The sequence below is a fragment of the Charadrius vociferus genome, unplaced genomic scaffold, assembly GCF_000708025.1.
Source record: "Charadrius vociferus isolate BGI_N301 unplaced genomic scaffold, ASM70802v2 scaffold2, whole genome shotgun sequence".
NCBI classification, from domain to species: domain Eukaryota; kingdom Metazoa; phylum Chordata; class Aves; order Charadriiformes; family Charadriidae; genus Charadrius; species Charadrius vociferus.
The window spans coordinates 605086-624768 of NW_009647595.1; the positions used below are offsets into that span (position 1 = coordinate 605086).

At 38.4% G+C, this 19683-nt stretch overlaps 1 protein-coding gene across 2 annotated transcripts in view; it reads right to left on the reverse strand.

Annotated features, from left to right (window-relative positions):
• Positions 1-618: 618 nt before the first annotated feature.
• TRPS1 (trichorhinophalangeal syndrome I) overlaps positions 619-19683 on the reverse strand; it is a 174042-nt gene continuing 154977 nt past the window's right edge. For both annotated transcript variants that reach the window (XM_009880986.1, XM_009880987.1), the window contains exons 5-6: positions 7288-7410; positions 619-1893 (exon numbers count right to left, since the gene is read on the reverse strand). In XM_009880986.1, coding sequence (XP_009879288.1) covers positions 832-1893; positions 7288-7410 — 1185 coding nt within the window. In that variant the 3' untranslated portion in view covers positions 619-831. The remainder of the gene's footprint in view (positions 1894-7287; positions 7411-19683) is intronic.

The following is a 19683-nucleotide window of genomic DNA, read 5'->3' on the forward strand; positions in this document are numbered from 1 at the left end:
AAGGGATTGATTGGTATGTATAGCAATGTTAAGCCTGTGGAGAAGAAACCTTAGACTTTAAGGTTTAGAAATGTAATATATTAAAAATATATTAAAATAAAATACAGCAGGTTACCTTGTTCTATGCAAATTAAACCTGGAGTGTGGCTCCTGTATTAGAGACTTCACTTGCACAAAATGGTTTTCCTAGACTAAAGTGTGCCAGAAAGAATGTAGTGATAAAATGGTAGCTAAAAATCAGCTGAGTCTGAGAAACATCTAGATGAAATTGCTGCCAAAGCTTTGAGGACAAAGTGATCCTAAGGCATGTTGTAGGGCAGAAATTAGCCCAAATTAAAGAAAAGAAATGACCTTTTAACATCTGTATATTTAACAAGTCTAGTTCTTATATACAATGTGCATATGTTCACTATACCCCTGCAGCAGTATATACATATACACATCTTTGCACTCTTGCCAGTTACGTCTCTTACACAATAGCAAAGGTATTAATTGTCCGGTAAAATTTTCTCAAGGTTATTCGCCATGATTCACTGCATTCTGGCTAGCTTTGGTGGGCCGTGTCCCATATAATTATCTTCTCCCCCTTCTGGCCACCATCCAACTGTTCTTTTTTTCTTGGTAACCCACTCATTTAAAAGGAAAAAAAAAAAGAAAAAAAAAGGAAAAAATAAAGAAGAAAAAGGAAAAAAAAAAAAGAACAAGGGATTTAATATTGGATAAGGCATGCTCTCTATATGAAGTGCTTTATAGGTCTTCACAAGACATTACAAGCTATTGAATTCCCATCAAGGAAACCTATTTCTGTTTAATTGTGCTAAGTGCTAAGGTTTACTCTTTAGGTTTTCCATTCTTTTCAGCTTGTGCATTGTTCCTGTGTAGGCCCCTCTGGATGTGAGTTGTGAAGTCATACTTGTCCGTGCAAAGATGCTGGCATATGCTGCACTGGAAAGGTCCACTGTCACCATGGCAACTCATATGCAAAGCATACATCACTTCATCCAGAAAGACAATGCCACAGTGCACACACTTGGTAGAAAGTTCATCTTGAGTACTTCTATCAACTTTCTCTGTTTTTACTACATTCAAGGGACCTTCATTTTTTACATTTGGTGGTGCCTTATTCTTTTCCTTGGAGGCACCATTTGCAGTTGGCCCAGGTCTGGAATGCTTTATCGCCAAATCTAGAGGAATGTCATTGTCTGATCCGACAGCTGAAAAATGAGGAGGCAGATTAAAGGTGGGATAAGGCACATAGTTTTGGCAAGGATTTGGTAGGCCAGGCACATGACTCAAGTAGTGTGGATTCCCAGGAACAGACAGCTTATATTTACTCCAGAATCTCAGCCAGTCAGCTTCACTCTGAAAGTCATTGTGTACAAACGGAAGTCCAAAAAGTGGGTACTGGTATTTCTCAATAGGGCTTCCAGGTGGTGAATAGTTTGGGTGTTTTGCAGGTCTCATGTATTTCTCTATCGGGCTGCCTCTCTCTGAGCTTCCTTTCCCTTCTGATATCGATGAACTGTTTCCTGGGTCTCCAGTACTTTCCTGAGGACTTTTTATCTGAATGTGCAAAGGTTGCATCCTTTTGTGAATATCCAGAGTTTGGCTGACCAATATTGGCTGCTGAGCAGAATGGCTTTTAGTCAATGAACCTGGGGCCTCATATTTACTGAGGCTGGGAAGCTGAATTTCTCTCTGATGACCTTCAGGTAAATGATCCTCTGACCTCCTCTCTAAGGGACTTCCATTGACTTGTTCCTCACTGCTACCCCTCTGCTGTTTGTTTAGCTGCTCAGCCTGAAGTGCCTCCGGGTTAAGGCGCTTTCTTGTTCGTCTCCTAATGATCTGCTCACCATTGTTCTGCTTAATGATGTTTAAAGGCCTGGGAGTCTGCATGGAACACACACATAATGAACAAAAGGAAAAAAGAAAGACACATTAAACAAATCCGCAAGACCACGCTCATACAAATTTACCTTTTCTTTCGTGAAGAGCTGTATTACGAGAGTTTTATGGGAATGACCAAATTTCAACCCAAATGCTGGTTCCTGGCTCCTCATGCTAAAAGTAAACTATGAATTGGTTTGTTTTATCAAACTAAGTCAACTGCCTTAGACATACTCTACCTGTTTACTTAAAAAGGTATGAAGTATCCAAGCTGTCAAAGCATTTATTACCCCTTACTCCTGAAAAAATCTGGGAGACAAACTCTGAAAGAAGGTGCTGAGATCTGGGGATGAGGTGGGAGATGCACAGCCCTAGATTAACTCGCGTTAATCTATCTCATCACCAGAGCTGATATCCGGCAGAGGCGCCCACAGATCACACTATGACAAAAACTGGGTAACACTTACCTTGATACCCACCCTGCTTTGACACGGATAGAAAATGCAAGCAAAACCACAGCTTGCTGACCACCACTGCTGTCACCTAGCAAAAGGGCTGCAGGTCCACTGTGGTGGGGAGTGGGGTGATGGTGGCCAGAAAGGGACTAAGAAAGATGGAGAAGAAAGCCAAGGAAAAATGTTTCCCTAAGCACCAAAAGGTCTACCTGAGACTTTGGTACCAACTCCCCCTCCTTTATGCCTACTGTATTTCTTTTTAAGTGTTACTGATGTTGTGTTAGTAAGTCATGAGGGAGAGAAGTCGGCCCCTGAAGGTGGGAAAAAAGGGTCTGTAAAGAAAAAAATATCGAGGAAGAGGCAAAGGCAAGAACCAAGTGAGGACTTCTCTTTCCATTTGTCCCACACCAGCTCAGGGTAGGTGGCCTATTTAGATGAGAAGTGAAAATACTTTTGCGTGAAGAAAAAAAAAATAGTACGAGGAAGGACAGCAGCCAGGCCTCTTGCAAAGGCCCCTCAACAGGAAGGCCATGGGATGTGAATGAAAGATAGTGCTGGAACATCGGTATGTGCTGCTCTACTGGGCAGATGTTAAAACAACAAAAACTACCTAAAAGTCATTCAGTTTGGTGTGCTGGCAGTTGCCATTTGTCTCATCCAAATGCACACAAAATCTTGTTTTGGTTGGAGGCCAGAAAAGTGCCCCACACAGTATTCCACTTAGATGTTTATTTGGAAATTCTCTTTTTTAACATTGTTTTAAAGTGCAGATTAAATTTTGGCCTGTAGTCAATACCCAAAACAATTTGTACCTTGAATGTAACATAATTTATATATATCCATAACTTTGAATTACTATAAAAATATCCAGAGCTGGAAGAGCGCTCACTCTATTATTTGTAGGGATCTAATTTCTCTCTTGACTTGCCATCTTCCTCTCCTCATTCACCTATTTATTTCCCTGAGGTCTGCTCTTTCTTAATGGTTAACTACATGTTGGGCAGTGCAGCTGCTTGTTAAGATTCTACTTTCTATTGAAACTCTAAATCAGAAGAAATATACACTTTGATTTAGATTTTTAATAAGCAAAATACAAACTTAGCAGGAAAACAGCACCTCGAACCAGCCTTCTCAAGCACATCGAAGTTGAGGCAAAATAATGTTTAGATAAAATTAGAGTATTTTCAATGTAGATTCTGTGTAAATTAAGTTTATAGTTTGCAGAATCAATAGCTAATTAATATGCATAAGCATATACTCTTTATTACCAGCTCACTGTAATTTCCTCACCTTTTTATGACAATTGTAAAAAAAATGTTATACTGCCATGCTGGGTGAGATCTCATAATGTAGTGGACATTGCTCTTATTAAACTTTTATTTATACACAGAGAATTTTCATGTAGCTTCCAGATAACCAAATAACAGTTTGGAAATACTTTCAATATTACTCTTCATTCTACCGGTATGAAGTCTGATCTCGGAAGTAGTTAAAAGACACATCCTCATACCTATGATTAAGGACCCTCACACACTTGTTTGTAGCTCAGGCTCTTCCAAGTTAATGTGCCATTTAGGAGTTAAAGGCTGTAGGTCCAACTTCAAAATTCTTCAGCATGCAAATGACTGTACTCATCTGAATAGTCTTTAGCTGATTAAAACGGACTACTCAGTGGAGTAAAGCTACTCACAGTTTTCCTACTCATAGTAGCAAGGTGCAGATAGAAATACTCTGTATTTGGTTGCAACTGAGGCAGACAGAAAAGTTTAAGCTCTCTGCTTGATTTTCAATGGGGCATTAAATTTCGAAAATAGTGGAAACATTACCGGAATTTTACGTTTACAATGCCCTATGTCAGAACCTTAATTATATGTTACGCATAATATATTGAGTATGATTACAAAGATTTTTTTGCCATCTCTATATCATTGGCAATCTCTTTCCCCGAAATATATGAGTAACTTTAGAAAATTTACAACATTCAACAAATAGTTCAGCAAATTATTGTGATTACACTTCCTAGATATCATGGGAAATTGAGGTGATCTCTTGGCTAGAAGATCACATATGTCTAATCCTAGAATGATATGCTGTAACTCCTCACTGAAGTAGTCCGAGGATGTGGCCAAGGAATCACTATGGAACAAAATCGTTTTCCATGACCAAATTAGAGCTATTAAAAAATGAGGAAAAGCACTACAATATAAATGGTCACATTCATGATTCTGGGGAGACAAGGGATATACCTTTCTCGGTCAGCAAATGTGAACATTGTATATATGTTTGCAGTGAACTGGAAGCTTTTGTTTTTACTAAAACTATTTTAATAATTGACCATTGGAATATTACACGTTTCTTAACATAGCTGTCTGCCCTAGAGGAAAGAAATGTGAAAAATCTGTCGAGTTACATGTAAATGACCCCTAGATAGATTGAACATTTTTGAAAATATGTTGAAAAATTATTCAAGGATATCATAGAAATGGAAATGTGACCTACAGCAGAAATCACTACCATGTTAACATTTGTCAGTCACTACCACTTAGAAGTATCTGTCAGACCATAGATTTTCTTTCTTATTAAATACATGTAAAAAAGGGGCCTTAGAGATAACTGTATTATACACATTCTTAAGGTAATGAGGACAGTAGTTCTAGATAGTGATAATCCAATCAAAAGGCGAATTTTACTGAGCTGTGTAGTGTAATTTAGTTTAACTGGGTGGCCCACAGAAGGGAACAGTTTTATTCCCTTGAATTTTTATAGTTTCAGACCTTTACCTAATAACTGCATCATCCTAGACTCCTTAATTCAAAACCAGAAATGACAAATGCTTGCTGTAACATTTCATGAAGAGATAGCTAGCTAGACAGGCAGACAGATAAAAGAAACTTTCGTCATTCTGGTGCCAATCTAAAGAGCATCTCTTTGCATGGGACTGTCTCAAAAGGTGTCCCAAAGGAGAGATTTGTTTGATTATTTCAGACTCCAACTTACAATTGCTATCGTACCACAGCAGAGTGGAGGCTTAATTAAATTCTTTGCGTTTGTTTAGTCAAAGTTCAACTGAAGATATTAATGTCAAACATCTACTGAATGACAGCTTATTGCCATGCTTGAATGGTGGAGCTAAAAGATAGTGTCAGCTTCTCGCTTTCTATATGTGTAAAATAAAGTTTGACATTGTATTGCTAATTATTATTGTTGGAAGCACACTAGTTTGTTCCTACTGGTTCATAAGAATTATCTGGGCTACGTGTTTGAATTTAAAACTGATTCTTGTAGCTTTTATCTATTCAGTAAGTTATGCTAATAATCACGGTAAGGTCCAACACTATAGTTTAGAAAAGTATATTACAAAAAGGGAAATGGGGACTGTGAATGGAAGTTCTGCAAATAACTGGATTCAAATGTCCAATTAATATTCAAAAGCCAAACTGTCCTCCTTAAAAATCTTTGTGGATGCTTACCACTGATCAATTTCCTTGAATTAGACATTATATCTAGAACCTCGAGACATCTTCAGGAAGATGATACTTTCAGCAAAACTTGGCCAAGACGCTGGCCAGAGATCGTGCATTAGTCCATCTCCCACTCAGATGTTACCTGATTGTCTGGGTTATTCTGGAGCTTAAAAACAGTTACTGACCTCAGAATGACAGTGCATGGCAAACAGAGTTAACCTTTCAGATGGCCTTGCTGCTTTCAAAAATTGGAATCTTTTTTATTAAGTGGGCTGGGTGGACAGTATCTTGAGTAAACAGGATTGTTATATGGCTTGTACACAAGACCAAGGGTAAAATTCTCAGAAACTACTAACTGATTTAGAAGCTTATGCCTTAAATTTAAAAAGAAATAGGCATAGGCATTTGGGAGTCTTACCGCATTTGAAATATAGTTGCCTAAGTGGCTTTATTTTTCTCTAAAAAGGGGATTTCTGAAAAAAAGTTTGTAAAAATATGCATTCTTAGCCACAACATAGATTTCTGATTTGGGCTGAAGCCTGAATTGTTATGTTGCCTTGGCAAACTCCCAAGGGCTGCCTCAGTTTCTATTTCTGAAAAATAGTAACACTTTTTAACTTCATGGGAATGTTGTAAAAGTTAATTAATTACAATAAAATCTCGGTCACCTGACTGTCCCATGTGCTTCTATTAAAGATAGTGGGGATAATGTTTAACTAGTGGGTCTTAACCTAAAGGATTCTGAGCATTTTGGCACTGATCCAAGGGAACACTTAAGCATGGCTTTCCTGGACCTGGACCAGAGAATTCAACATCTTTCAGGATCGAGCCAAGTGGCAATAAGATAAAAAGCAATATAGACAGTCCGTGATTATTACTTATTCCCTGCCTGATCCTGAGGGATGGTGAATCTTCCCCTCACCAAGTGATGAGTGCCGTCAAGTGAGTAGCTTCCTTTTTATTTCAGAATCCTCCAGCAGACTATAAGAACTGTAGAAAAAAGAACAAAAAATCCCACCACCCCATATCTGCAGGAAAATTACTGTCAAGAATAAAGGGGGCAAGAGAAGTGAAAGAAAACAAAAACCACAGCAAGGAATATTTTTGATATAGATTTGATGTCTAACTTTAAGATTTTTTTATTTATTACAAACATGAGGGCTCTTTAGAGAACTTTCATCAAAACACATTGTATGCCTTTAACTGGAATTCCCAGCAAAGAAATAATTTTCCCCTTATTTTGTATCAAAATAATTAAATGCATCACTGGTGATCTCAAACACGTCTACCCACAGTATCCCAGCCTATTTCATAATGAATCACATCTGATCCCAAAGTGACCATACTGCAAAACCCTGTTAGGAAATTAACTGCAGGCCAGGGAGTGGTACTAATCACACAACCAGAGAAGACCACAGCTGCCCAGTGTAGCTGTATAACCCCTTTTTTTTTTGAACAAACCAGTAAGTTCTTCCTACCGAGTGAAGCTTCTGGTAGAGGCCACACGCATTGCATACATATCCACCATTTGCATTCTTTCGCCAGAGAGAGGTCTTTGTGGTCAGGCAATTGGCACAAAAAACACCCGAGCCTCTACGTCTCTGAAATAAGGAAGAAAAAGAAAAAAAAAAAAAACACATAGAAAAAAAAACAGGTCAGAGGTGAGTCACATGAGCTGCGGAGTTAGGACAAATCAACACAGGAGTTTTGTCTCTAGACTGGCAACAATGACAGTATAAAACCACACTGCCCATAATGAGGTCAGGTTCAATTGTGCTTAATAGGCACCACTGATTTTCATTATAATTAACCCTAGAGTGATGGATGAGGTGTGTGAAACACCAAAGCCTTTTCAGAGTAACAGCTTTAACTTTTTGAACTTCAGGTTTTGTGCATTTAATGATGGTTTCTAAACAACAAATTCTGAAAAACCCCTCTGGAAGCTGACAGAGAACATTCTGTAAACTTCTCCTGGTTTGTTCATCGCATTTCACAACAGATTATTTCTTTCCAGTTTGATTTTACAGTGTGATCAGTAACAAGAATTCTGAAACACTACCACTTTAATTAATTACAGTTTGTATCTGTGTCATACTAATTCCTTTAGTAGAGATTATACTTCATTAATTGAATACATGATATTCATTTCCAGTCTTTCCCACTTACTTCTGAAATCAGTATAAGCTACCATATATTTCCCACAGCCCACTACGAATGAGGAGTAAACTCTGCCAAACAAATAAAAGTACAGTATTCTTAATGAGACCTCTTTTGAACTTCACCCGAAACCTCAGAAAACACCGTCTCATCGATGAATAGATTTATTTATTTTATTTTAGTCAGGCAAAGAAAGGCACAGTACAACTTTCCTAAATACAAATTGATTTTTAACCAGACTGAGCTGTGCATTCATCAGTTTTCATAATGATCAAGGAATATTTAAAAGTAGACACGTTTATGTGTATTGCTCATTAAATTCTTTCTACGGAGTAATGATTTCATTAAACTTCTCATTTAAACAAAAGTCAGGCTGTGTTTGTGGGCACAAATATTAATAAGCAGGAAATGGAATTCTTTTGCTGAAAAGCAAATCTGAATTTCAACTCTATTCCCTTTTTGCAATGGAAGAAAATCAATGAGAAACCTTCAGTATCAAAGATAAGAATGGGTGAGTACAGGGAAAAACAGCCTGGGTGAAAACATTTTATTATAAATTTAAAATTACTAATACTATAAGTCAAAATTTCAGGGTTCCATAAAATTTAAGTAATTTATTTAACTTTAGTCCATACTGTAGAAGACTGCTGTTCATGCCAAAAAAATACAATGGTTATAATTGTACTCTGATACATTTCAAATGGAAAGCTTTCTGCAGACATAATTTTGGCTTCAAGACTGGAACACTTTCTTGGCATTGAAAGGGCATTTGATTCATCGGGTGTTTCACAATGTATCACTAAAAAGACCTGGTGAGCAGCCAGTTCCCTATAGGGTAATTTTTCCATCCAGATGCAAGTGCTATCAGAGGCCCTCGTCAGCTAAACTAATTATGATCTTGCATTTGCTGATGCCTGCTCACTCTAACATTCGACATCCTCCATTAATCATCAATACAAGGAAAATGAATGAAACGTAAAGAAACGAGGGCTGGTAAGCTGCACAGCCATAAAAATCTGAAATGAGTGCAATAATTTAACAAGATTGGGGAAATGTTTTTAGTGAGCACAAAGTCAGGCTAACAATTGCCCTTTTAAACCAAGAACACAATTTCATTAGTACAGCAGGTTGTGCTACTTTAAAACTGATACAATAAAATCAAGATTGTCGTCAAGATAATCTCTCTCTCACCCCCTTACATCATCCCCCACTTTGTCTCCTAAATCAGAAGCAGTAATATACTACATTTTTCTCAATTTGGCTAAAGGGAGAACTAAATGGCAGTCGATGTCCTTTAGCAAACATCTAACTAACTAGTTGTGTACATGAGACGCAGCTCATTCTGGGAAGGCGCACTCGTCTACAAGTACACTGAAGATCCCAGTTCTTTTTGTGGTTGCATATCCTTGTACAACTTCACCTGGTTGCTGAACTATTTTGCTTAAGAGTACAATAAAGCTTCACTAAACTAACCCCAATTTGGTCCACTTGAAGGGTGAGAAGTTTCCAAGTGGAAATGACTGTATATGGCCAGGAATCAGATACAACACCAGAACTGTTCCTTTCCACCCTACTCCTTGTCTGCCAGCCTATGGCTTCTTGGTGTGGTATATTAACCAAGAGAAGCCTTCATCTGAGTCAGTTTTTCCACCCTTTCATTTCTGTTTGCGTTCTTTGAGTTTGGGAAATACCCTCTACAAAGTCACGGAAGACTTTTAAAATATAGAGAGAGACGTCTAGTTTATACGCTGCATTTGCACACACCTGTATGCTGATAGAACGTATAATAACACTGAAATCTGCATTGAACACTATGGAACCAGTATATCTTTAAAACTTTGACAAAAGTAACTCATCAGAAAGATCTGATCCACACTGGGCATTAACTGCAATGAGATAATATAATGACTACAGCTGACAACAATCTACAAAATACCTAGTAGTAGCTATATGTATCAAAAACCTATACCTGTGCTTATTTAGTACTTACAAACTATTTATCTGTTTAAAATTTCAAAGTAAACATCCTCCCCTAAATTTAATGTAAAGTGTGTAAATTCATCCTATGTGCTGTTCTAAGCTTTGTATCTTACCTTACTTTACTTTCCTGATCTCTTACTTCTGTATTATTTAAGGATCTGACAGGATAATCAACAATGATTATTTCCCTACCTAAGTGTTCGAACATAGATTACATGTACTACTGAATGAAGAACTAAACCACCTGTGGAAAAACTTAAATGTTGTTACTCTGTTGGGTTTTTTGGTTATGAAAGAGCTTTTTATAGTGGGGATACACAGCTTTAGAATGGATATCCTGGGGTGAAACAGGACTGTGGAAGAAATGGACTAAATATTCTTGACTCCCAGATCCCATTAACCACAGAACTGACCTGCTTGTCAAAATATACCTGACAAATTTTGATGATGTCTGCAAGAAAATATGGAAGCTGTTTTTATAAGCCTACAATGCCTGTAGTACTCTTCTCTTAAACCAATACAATTTCTTTAAAAATAAAAAAAATAGGTTTACTTCCCATATACCAAGTTTTATAAAGGTCATTGGCCAACAGAATATTTTTTTTTTTGTGCTAAATGTTAATTAGAGATGATACTTCTGCATAAGTCTGTTCAGCTTTGCATACTCAGCTTTTGTACTACTCAATAAAAATGGCCAATATTGCTGTTTTTCCTGGTAGTCTTGTAAATGAACAGGCACATGAGCTCCAGTTCAGCAAAATCTATGCAATAGTTATGGCCCACAGCCTCCATAAAACCCAGCCATGTGCTCAAGTGTTCTGCTGAGCACCACCCTAGCCAACATTTTTAAGAAGTATGTTATGGAACCTTTTGTTCTTTTTCAAATGTGAACACATACTTATCATACTTGAATAATCTCTTAAGATCAGCCCAGAAAAGGTAAATCGACAGAACTAGTCATGAGAGGGTTTGAGCCACAGATAAAAAGGTTTCAGTCTATGATCAATGCTTCTAGCGTGAACTGGACTTATCCATGAAAATTTCCTGTGCATCCTTGGAAGAATAAGCCAAAAGGGTCTAAATAACTAAAAGATGTATCTACAAAGTCAAGCTTTAATCATCTGGAGCCTTATAAACACTACATTACAATCCCAAATCCTGAAGGGGCCAGTGCAGTGAAGAGCTCGTCTTTATTTCCATTCCAGTTTCTACGTCTGGGCGTTCAATATCACGGTTGTCTCAAATCACATTGGGCCAAAACTTGGCGCATGGTTTTGTCAGCCCAGATGTAACTTTTTTTTTTCTTTTTTTTTTTTTTCCTACTGAAAACTATTTAAATCAGTTCAGCTGTTTATAATTTGGAGATTGGCCAAAACTGGGGAGGTGGGGGGCAGAGGGGATTTCAAGTTTTTCAGATAACTTTCTAACTTATCTACAGTCCTAGTGGCTTTGCTCTGGGGAAAAAAGTATGCACACATTTTACTATTTTAGTAGTAAAAAAGCAACAAGTGGATTATTATTTTTATGTAGCTAAGCTATGAAAGTTTGTAATTATTCACTGAACATGTCTTGCAGATCTCTCGACTAACTGTTTTCCCTCAGTAAGAACCATGCTGAAAGCATGTAATTGCATAACAACCCTTGATATGCAGAGTATTTACTCACATTTTTTATGGTTTCATATCTTGACCGTTTCAAATTGAACAAGTCTGAAACTTGCTATACACATTGTCAGGCCCGAATGCCTAATTTTTTTAACTCCTTAAACAATTTTGACTAGTTACCAATATTGCATTGAAACAAGGAAATTATTAGTAGTGCTTTCTGCTAAGCAATGAAACAGCTGAGAATACTATTACAAGTAATTCACTCAAGCATCTTAACAGGATCAAGCCCTTGTTTTTTCATAAAAACTGCTTTAGATTTAAAAAAGATGACTCTACAGTTTACATGATTTCAAACTTTGTAGTCATGTAGAAGTGTCATTATACTACACAGTTATGCAGAAAATATTTTAAAATTAACTGAACTTTCAGTTATTATTTCATTGGAATTTCATTTAGCAAAACCTATAATGTAAAAGCATAGCCAAAAACACTGGCTTTTTAGCTAGCTAGACTAAGCAACGGTGCCTGACACTCTGCTAGTGCCAAATACATCCTGTTTTCAAATTTTCTGCCAGAAGATGCTTTTAGAAACTCAAATAGGCTCCACAAGCGTGAGCCAAGCATTTTTCTTACATCACCCTCTTGGTTTGGACACAACAAAACTTGTCTTTTTGCTGATTACTTTCACTTCCCCATCACAAAATGATGATACGATGAAGCCTGAGTGGATTTTTTGACCATCTCTGGCTTTCCTACCGTGCCAGAAGTGGAGCACGTTGTAATCACAGCTCCAGAACACGAGGTGCAAGAGAAATCATAAATGTTACCCTGGAATAAGCATATGCCTGACCTATTTCCAACGACAAAGTCAGGGACTACAACTGTACATGCTTCACTGAAAAAAAGGCAAAACGCTGGCTCTGGATGCTCTCCAGTAACATGGGAGGTCCAAAAGGGGAGCACCAGGAGGTCTGCACGGGCTGGGTTCAGTATGAGCCAGGTGACCCGCTGTGGAGAGGATCAGCTGTAAGCAGCTTGTCTCCTACTAGTAGTCGTCAGGCTGCTACCACACAGTTCAGAAAAATAGTATAATGCTACATAGTTAAATCTGTATATGTTGTGTTTGCACTGCTGTGAGTATTTAAGAAGTTCTTGCTTCACACCTGCTAGGTCTTTCCAGATACTGTCCTCCTTATATGAGGAGGTATGTAGTTCTTCAAGTTTGGGTGAGGCTCAGATTAACTGAAGTTTAGAACCTGGGCAGCAAGACAGGGGTAAACTTCTTGGGGTAAACGCTACTTTGTCCTGTTTAGGATGGGAAAAGAATGTTTCAGCCCTCATTTCTTTTGGCTGCAGAGGCACTCGGACCTTTCTGAATGTGTTTAATCAAAACTGCTTTCTCTCTCAACTATGAAAACAGCCACAACTATGTCCCTGTAAAGTTTCACAGTTTAAAATTTTAGTTGCTTTTGCTGTAACTATGTCTAAATTAAAAAGAAAGTCATTGGGTTTTCTTCCCTTTATAACTTGGACGGCTTTCAGGAACAGACCAGGCACAGCAAATTTTCGGCCCCAAAGCATAAGTTGTCAGAAAAAGCAAAACACATAAAGCAGAGTGTTAAAGTAGAAGTTGTTTTCAACCTTAACTATAAGTTAACAGATGCCTCTTGAAGTCAATTTAATGTGCCAAATCCAAACTCTTCATCTAAGACATTTTCAAGAACAATTACATTAAAGAGCTGTATTTGAAAGGCGCATAAGAAAGGTTGGGAAGGGCAAGGTAGGAAGAAAGTAAAAATGCCAAGAGGAAAGTTAAAATTACACACCTAATTCGTATAAAAAGTTTAGTGGATTTTTTAATGCTCTATTGTGACAGCATCTTTTTATGATGTACGCTGTATTACAAACTTTTAATGAGAGGAATTGGGGGGTTTAGAGAGGGGAAACAGGCAGTAAATTAAACATTACTGCTAGCGCTGCCTTTCAGTATCCTACTCCCGATCCCTTAGGGAGAGTAAATATTTTAATGTGCATGTAAACCGCAATTATTTTTTATCAGCAGCAAAAATGCAGATGAGTAGATTTTGCCCTAGCATTTGAAGCATTTCCCTGTATTTTGTAAAGCTACCTTAGAGACGGCGGCATTCACTACTTAAAATAAAAAAAAACTTACTTCAAAAAACAGGCAGCAAACTAGAATCTCTTGGTGTCTTGCTAAGCAAAAAGAATTTAGTAAGATAGTAGTTTAGGATGCCATGATTGCTAGCAAAGTAAAACAATGGCTCATCAAAATAAATGATTAAATTAAGAAAAACATAGCTATGCAAAGAAGCCACTAAATCAGTTGCTGTTGGATCTCTTCCCCACCACCACCTCCTCACCTTTATTTTCTCCCCCAAGCTGCAGCCGACCCAATCTTGGCCACTGTGCTGGAAGGGAACTGGCTTTGGACACCCACCTTCAGCCAGAGCCTGAGCTCCACAGGCAGGAATTTACCATCATTTGAATCATCTGTTAAGGGCCACATGCAACTATGGGATCACATAAATAATGATAATATACTTTACAATGAAATTTCCTTGACTTTTATTCATTTGAGCATTTATTAGTGAAAATTATGTAGTTTGCAGTGTATCTCCTTGTTAATCCAAACAGGGATGGAGATAATTTCACAGTTTCCCCCTCAAGATCTGCAGTGGTGCAAATATAGAACAATAAAACTTTTCCTGCAGGTTAGACTTCCTTGCTACAGTTAGTGCATTTGTTTTAGACATTGTGCGTTAAAAATATATGTGATCTTTTGGGCCAAATACGTACACACAGACTAAATATACACGTATACATATTTATGGTATGAGGCATTTGTAAGGAACACTGAGAAATATTTTCTTGTGGAACTACATGTTAGTGTGGTTTGCAGAGAGTTAAATATTTACTTAATCGTTCTACACGAAGTATGTTTTTTTCAGAAAGCAGTTTCCTTCAACGATCTCTTACTAGATATAGTGTAATTTTGAAGTCTTCTCTTTCAACTTACACAAGCTGGTCATCCTTAAATCACTGCCTTAAACAACAGCTACCACACTATATATGATCTCGCTTCTGCTGTATTTTGCCCCTGACTACCAGCAGTACAACACAGGCTTCCACGAAGGCAACCCGAAAATTAATTTAAAAAGTTTTATTAACACCAATAGCAAAAAAAAAAAGAAAAAAAAAAAAGCAACCTGGAAACCTGCATTTCCCACACAATAATGATGTCATTTTGCAGCAACCAAAACCTATTTGAGAGGAATAGAAATTCTGTCTCCAATAACTCACCGAGTCAATTACACAGGAAAGTACTGTAATGGGCTGTCCCCCGTCAAACAGCTCACGTACACGACTTCCTTCTCAATTACCAACTTGTCTGCATTGCCATCTGTAAAAACGAACGCATACCTTGTGCTGCCAGTTTCTGCTCTTGCACTTCCATTAGTGGAACTGGCTGCAGCTGCTCAAGAAGAAAGCCCTGATTGTCTTTGTTTCCCCCCCCCAGTGTAACACCATTTTTCTCCCTTCGTCCCATACATCGACTCAAGGTAACGTGTTATCTCTGCTGAGGTGTGCTCGCGAGGATTTAAACTACAATCTGCCTAAATTTGTCTCCTGTTTTCTTTCCGCAGTTTATCACCTAACACAGTAAAACGCTGCCAGCAGCAGCTCTCAGCATCTTCCCCAGAATTATGATGTTAGTATCGCAACCGGTTTTATCAGTCCTTTTTAGGAACTGCTGTGAAAACTGCTAAGGTTCTGCTAAACTTCTTCCCACTTTTCTAAATCAGCTTCACCACTCAGGCAAGTGTACTTACATGTAAAGAGTATAAGTATACTTATATACAGAGTATTGCAATCAAAAATAAGATTAATAAAAGTCCAATTTAGGAATACTACTGTTCCCTACAAAAAATGCTCAGGTAGACACATTAGTGTGCATAAGCAGGACAGAGGGAGCCTGGTTTGGGAACTGCAATCCTTGCTCCTGAATAACATAAACCTTTCTCCACTAGCACTTTGCTGAAACAGCTTCAGGCAGCAGCTCTGATGCTGAACGGCTGCCTGAAAACTCAGCGCTCGTACACGCAGATCGCTGCTCCTTTCCGCACGCCGTGTGCTTCCAAACGAGCTCAGCCATTGTTAGAGAGCAAATCTAAGTCATTATGAATCTCTTGCCTTTTTCCAAATTAGAAACACAATCTAAAGGATACAAAATGTGCAAAATTTGACTACTCTTCTCCTGAGCCGTAACTGGATAAAAGTAGTACCCTAGGAACTAAGCACACCGAAAGAGACATCGAGAAAACTGGAAATGCTTTCGACTCTTTCATTTCTTGGCACAAGGCAAAAATATCAAAGCGCTGTTGTCTCAAATGGGGAATCTAAATCAATAGACTTTGCTATAAACAGACTCCCTTTCTGAGATAAAGAGCCAGTTGTGAAGGTGCCTAAACACGGAATTAGGTGCTTAAGTTTAGGCATCAATACCGGAGGATTTATGTTCAAGAAGGCACCCCACGTATCCCTTCTTTCATTAAATAATCTCATGCATCAAACGAACAGATAATAATGGAGCAAAGATACATCCATACTTCCTTAAACACCCTTAACTTTGACATGGTAGAAGAATCAGAGTGCATTTGCAGATCTCAGCTAAGAGCCAATATGTAACTCTACATGTGATAGTAATTGGGGGTCCCAATCCCGCAAGCACTCTGCTGTAAGCGTGAGCACAAAGCTCCTGGCGTTCTCAGATTCTGGCATCTGTTCCCACTTCCACAGAAATCAGATGGGCAAAATTAAGTTTTGAAGAAAAAAAAAAAAAAAATCACAGACATTTAAAAAACATTCCCTGACCTTATTAAAGTCCACGTGATCTCTATTTATATAGAAAATGGCTCAGAAAGCCAGCAGCTGAGAAGAGGAACTCTCATTTGTAGATTTTGGCTGAGGGCTGCCAAAATCAGCAGGGGAAAGGCTCCTCAGGGGTAAAAATTTCAAAAGCCATTAAGTGTCGTAGAAGCCTCAGTCCCACTGCCTTTGGATCACCTACATCCTCCCAAATTTGCACCCCAAATCTGGAAACTACACTGGAAGAATAATGTCTAATTCAAAGTTACCAAATGCGGATCTAAAGTTTTCAGAGAAGTCTTCAGGACTCGGAGAGGAAATGTCAATTAGGTGTCTACTTCTTGGTGAAAAGCAGTGAGGTAACATTTACCTGTTACTTGTACTTTAAAAAATTCCCCTTAGGACCATTAATTTTAATTAAAGAAAAAATACAACAAGAACATGTTTCATATGAGCAGCTATACCTTATATACTTGTTCAGGAACTGAAGTAACTATAGTCTGAGTCTCACGCAGTCCCCTGGAGAAAGCCGTTCCTAGGGTGGGATCCAAAGCGGACTACGTCCACCTATTATTTTCAATAATAGTCCACTTCAGGACTGCACTCTCACTGCAGATCTTATTACGTGCCGTTGCTAGAATGGCTTCCATTCAGAAAAATCAACATTTGCCAACCCATACCACACAATTACCATAGTTATTTCCTATTGTGAGCTTAGGGAGAAACTGTGGTATCCCAGATACCACGGTGTGGTAAATATTGAAAAGTAGTGGCCTTTTTATAATGGACATTTTCATCTAGTCCAATCCATTCCAAACACTTGCAGATAACAAGACAATAAGGCAGAGTCTGTGTCTAAGTGGTTGGCGCTAACATAATCATCTTATTCTGTCCTGTGATCCCACTTTTGGCAAAAATATTTGATAGCTTCCTTTTTGACAGCTTTGGGAAGTAAGAATGGACTAGAGCTGTGATGAACCTCAACAGCCATCTAGGGAGCTATCTTCCGAAAAAGAAAAGGCGGAAAAAAAACCCCCAAACCCCAACCTATTTGTATTTTTAGAGCTAACCTATCTGAAAGTGCCAACAGCCTCCTGGGCTGCATTAGGCAAAGCGTTGCCAGCAGGTCAAGGGAGGTGATCCTTCCCTCTGCTCAGCCCTGGTGAGGCCACATCTGCAGTACTGTGTCCAGGGCTGGGCTTCCCAGTACAAGAAAAACATCGATGTACTGGATAGAGTGCAATGAAGGGCCACAAAGATGATTAAGGGACTCAAGCATCTGTCATACAAGGAGAGGCTGAGAGAGCTGGGACTGTTCAGCCTGGAGAAGAGAAGGCTCAGGGGGATCTTATCAATGTGTACCTGGTGGGGGAAGTAAAGAAGATGGAGCTAGGCCCATGTCAGTGGTGCCCAGTGACAGGACAAGAGGCAAAGGCACAAACTGAAATACAGGAACTTCCATGTGAACATAAAGGAAAAGGTTTTTTTTTTACTGTGAGGGTGACGGAACGCAGGAACAGGTCATCCTGAGAGGCTGTGGACTGTCCATCCTTGGAGATATTCAAAACCTGACAGGACACAGCCCTAAGCACCCTGCTCTGGCTGACCTTGCTCTGAGCCACGGGGTTCGGCTAGATGATCCTCCAGCCTCAACGATTCTGTGAAGCTTTCTTCAGAGAGAGGCTGTAGATCGCTTGTCACTTTTCTTATTCTATTAATTTCTATCCATTTTAGCCTTAATTCCTATTCTTTTGCCTTGAAAAATAAAATATTTTAAATTTCATGACTATGAAAGTTTTAATTAAAACAGACCAACATCCAGACTGAATGTTACAGATTGCAATCTGTAAAATTGTACAGCTACTAAAAAAAAAATTAAATTCCACCGTAAATAATTTCAGAATGTTTACAAGGAACTGAGTGAAGTATCTAATGTAGGTTTCACAAGAATTTTTCTCTGCTTGCTCTTTCCTATCAAGATCCTAATGCCTACTTGTAAATGAGGCTCAATATAGGGTGTTGTATAGCTTTCCTTAAAAATACCATTAAGATGAGAAGGAGAAGAGAACAACTGTTCTACATTTTGGAGACATTTCTCCTTAAATAGTGTTTATGTACTGCAAGCATCCCTTCCATAAACAAACCAGGTCTTTGGAACAAGTGAACACAATCTCTGAAGAATCTTTACCAGCTTCTATTTCTGGTACATGATGCACTGAGAATTTTAGGCCAACATGGGCATATGGTCTCCTAGTTTGATAGGAAACATTTCATGGAATCTAAGACAGAGCCACAGCATAATGACTGAAGACCTTAAAATCTGTGATATAACACAAGGTTGCGAAGAAAAAAAAAAAAAAGAAAAGAAAAGAAAAGAAAAGAAAAGAAAAGAAAAGAAAAGAAAAGAAAAGAAAAGAAAAGAAAAGAAAAGAAAAGAAAAGAAAAGAAAAAAGAAAACCAAGCGTTTCCTGATACAATACTAGAAGTAGTAGGAGCATGTAAAAGCACAAGAAAAAAGAAAGTCACGGTAACTGGTGGGCACAAAGGAATACTCTGAATCCCTTATTAATCAAGCTTAACCTCATTAACTAAACCGCCTGAACCACTTCTTTTTATTATTTTTTTGGGGGGAAAATCACCCAGTAGGGAAATCAATTTTTTTTAAAAAACAAATAATAAACAATATTTATCTTAATAACATTCATGCAGGATTTGTGGCTTTTCTGCCTTTGCAGCCCTAGAAACTGGTATGCCCTCTGTACTTTTCATACTCATTCACATCTGCACAGAGAGAATACTGGAACTGCACAGAAGTGCTTCCAGCGTCCCTAGTCTAATTTTTTTCTTACCTTTAACAAAGTGGTTCTTAAATTGCTTAAGACACCAGCTTCAAATCTGCATTGTCAGAATCACTCCTACAGATTGCATTCGACCAAAGGAATTGTTTCTAATGCAAGTGGCAGGGTGAGATTACTGCTGGGGGCAGTCATTCCCTTAAACACCACGAGCCTGACAAGAGCAGTATGAGAGAAACACATAACTTAGCGGGGTTTTCCATCATGAGTTCTGCACGGTGAGGAAGAAATGCACCCACCCTGGCACATACTCAGGCTTTAGTTCAGAGTGCTGCGAAGGACTGGAAAACAGCATTCAAGAAATCAAGCACCAGGCTGGAAGGAGAGGCACGGCAAAAACCCTCCTGCGAGCCCACAGTTCACTTATTTTTCACATCCTTCGGAGGCT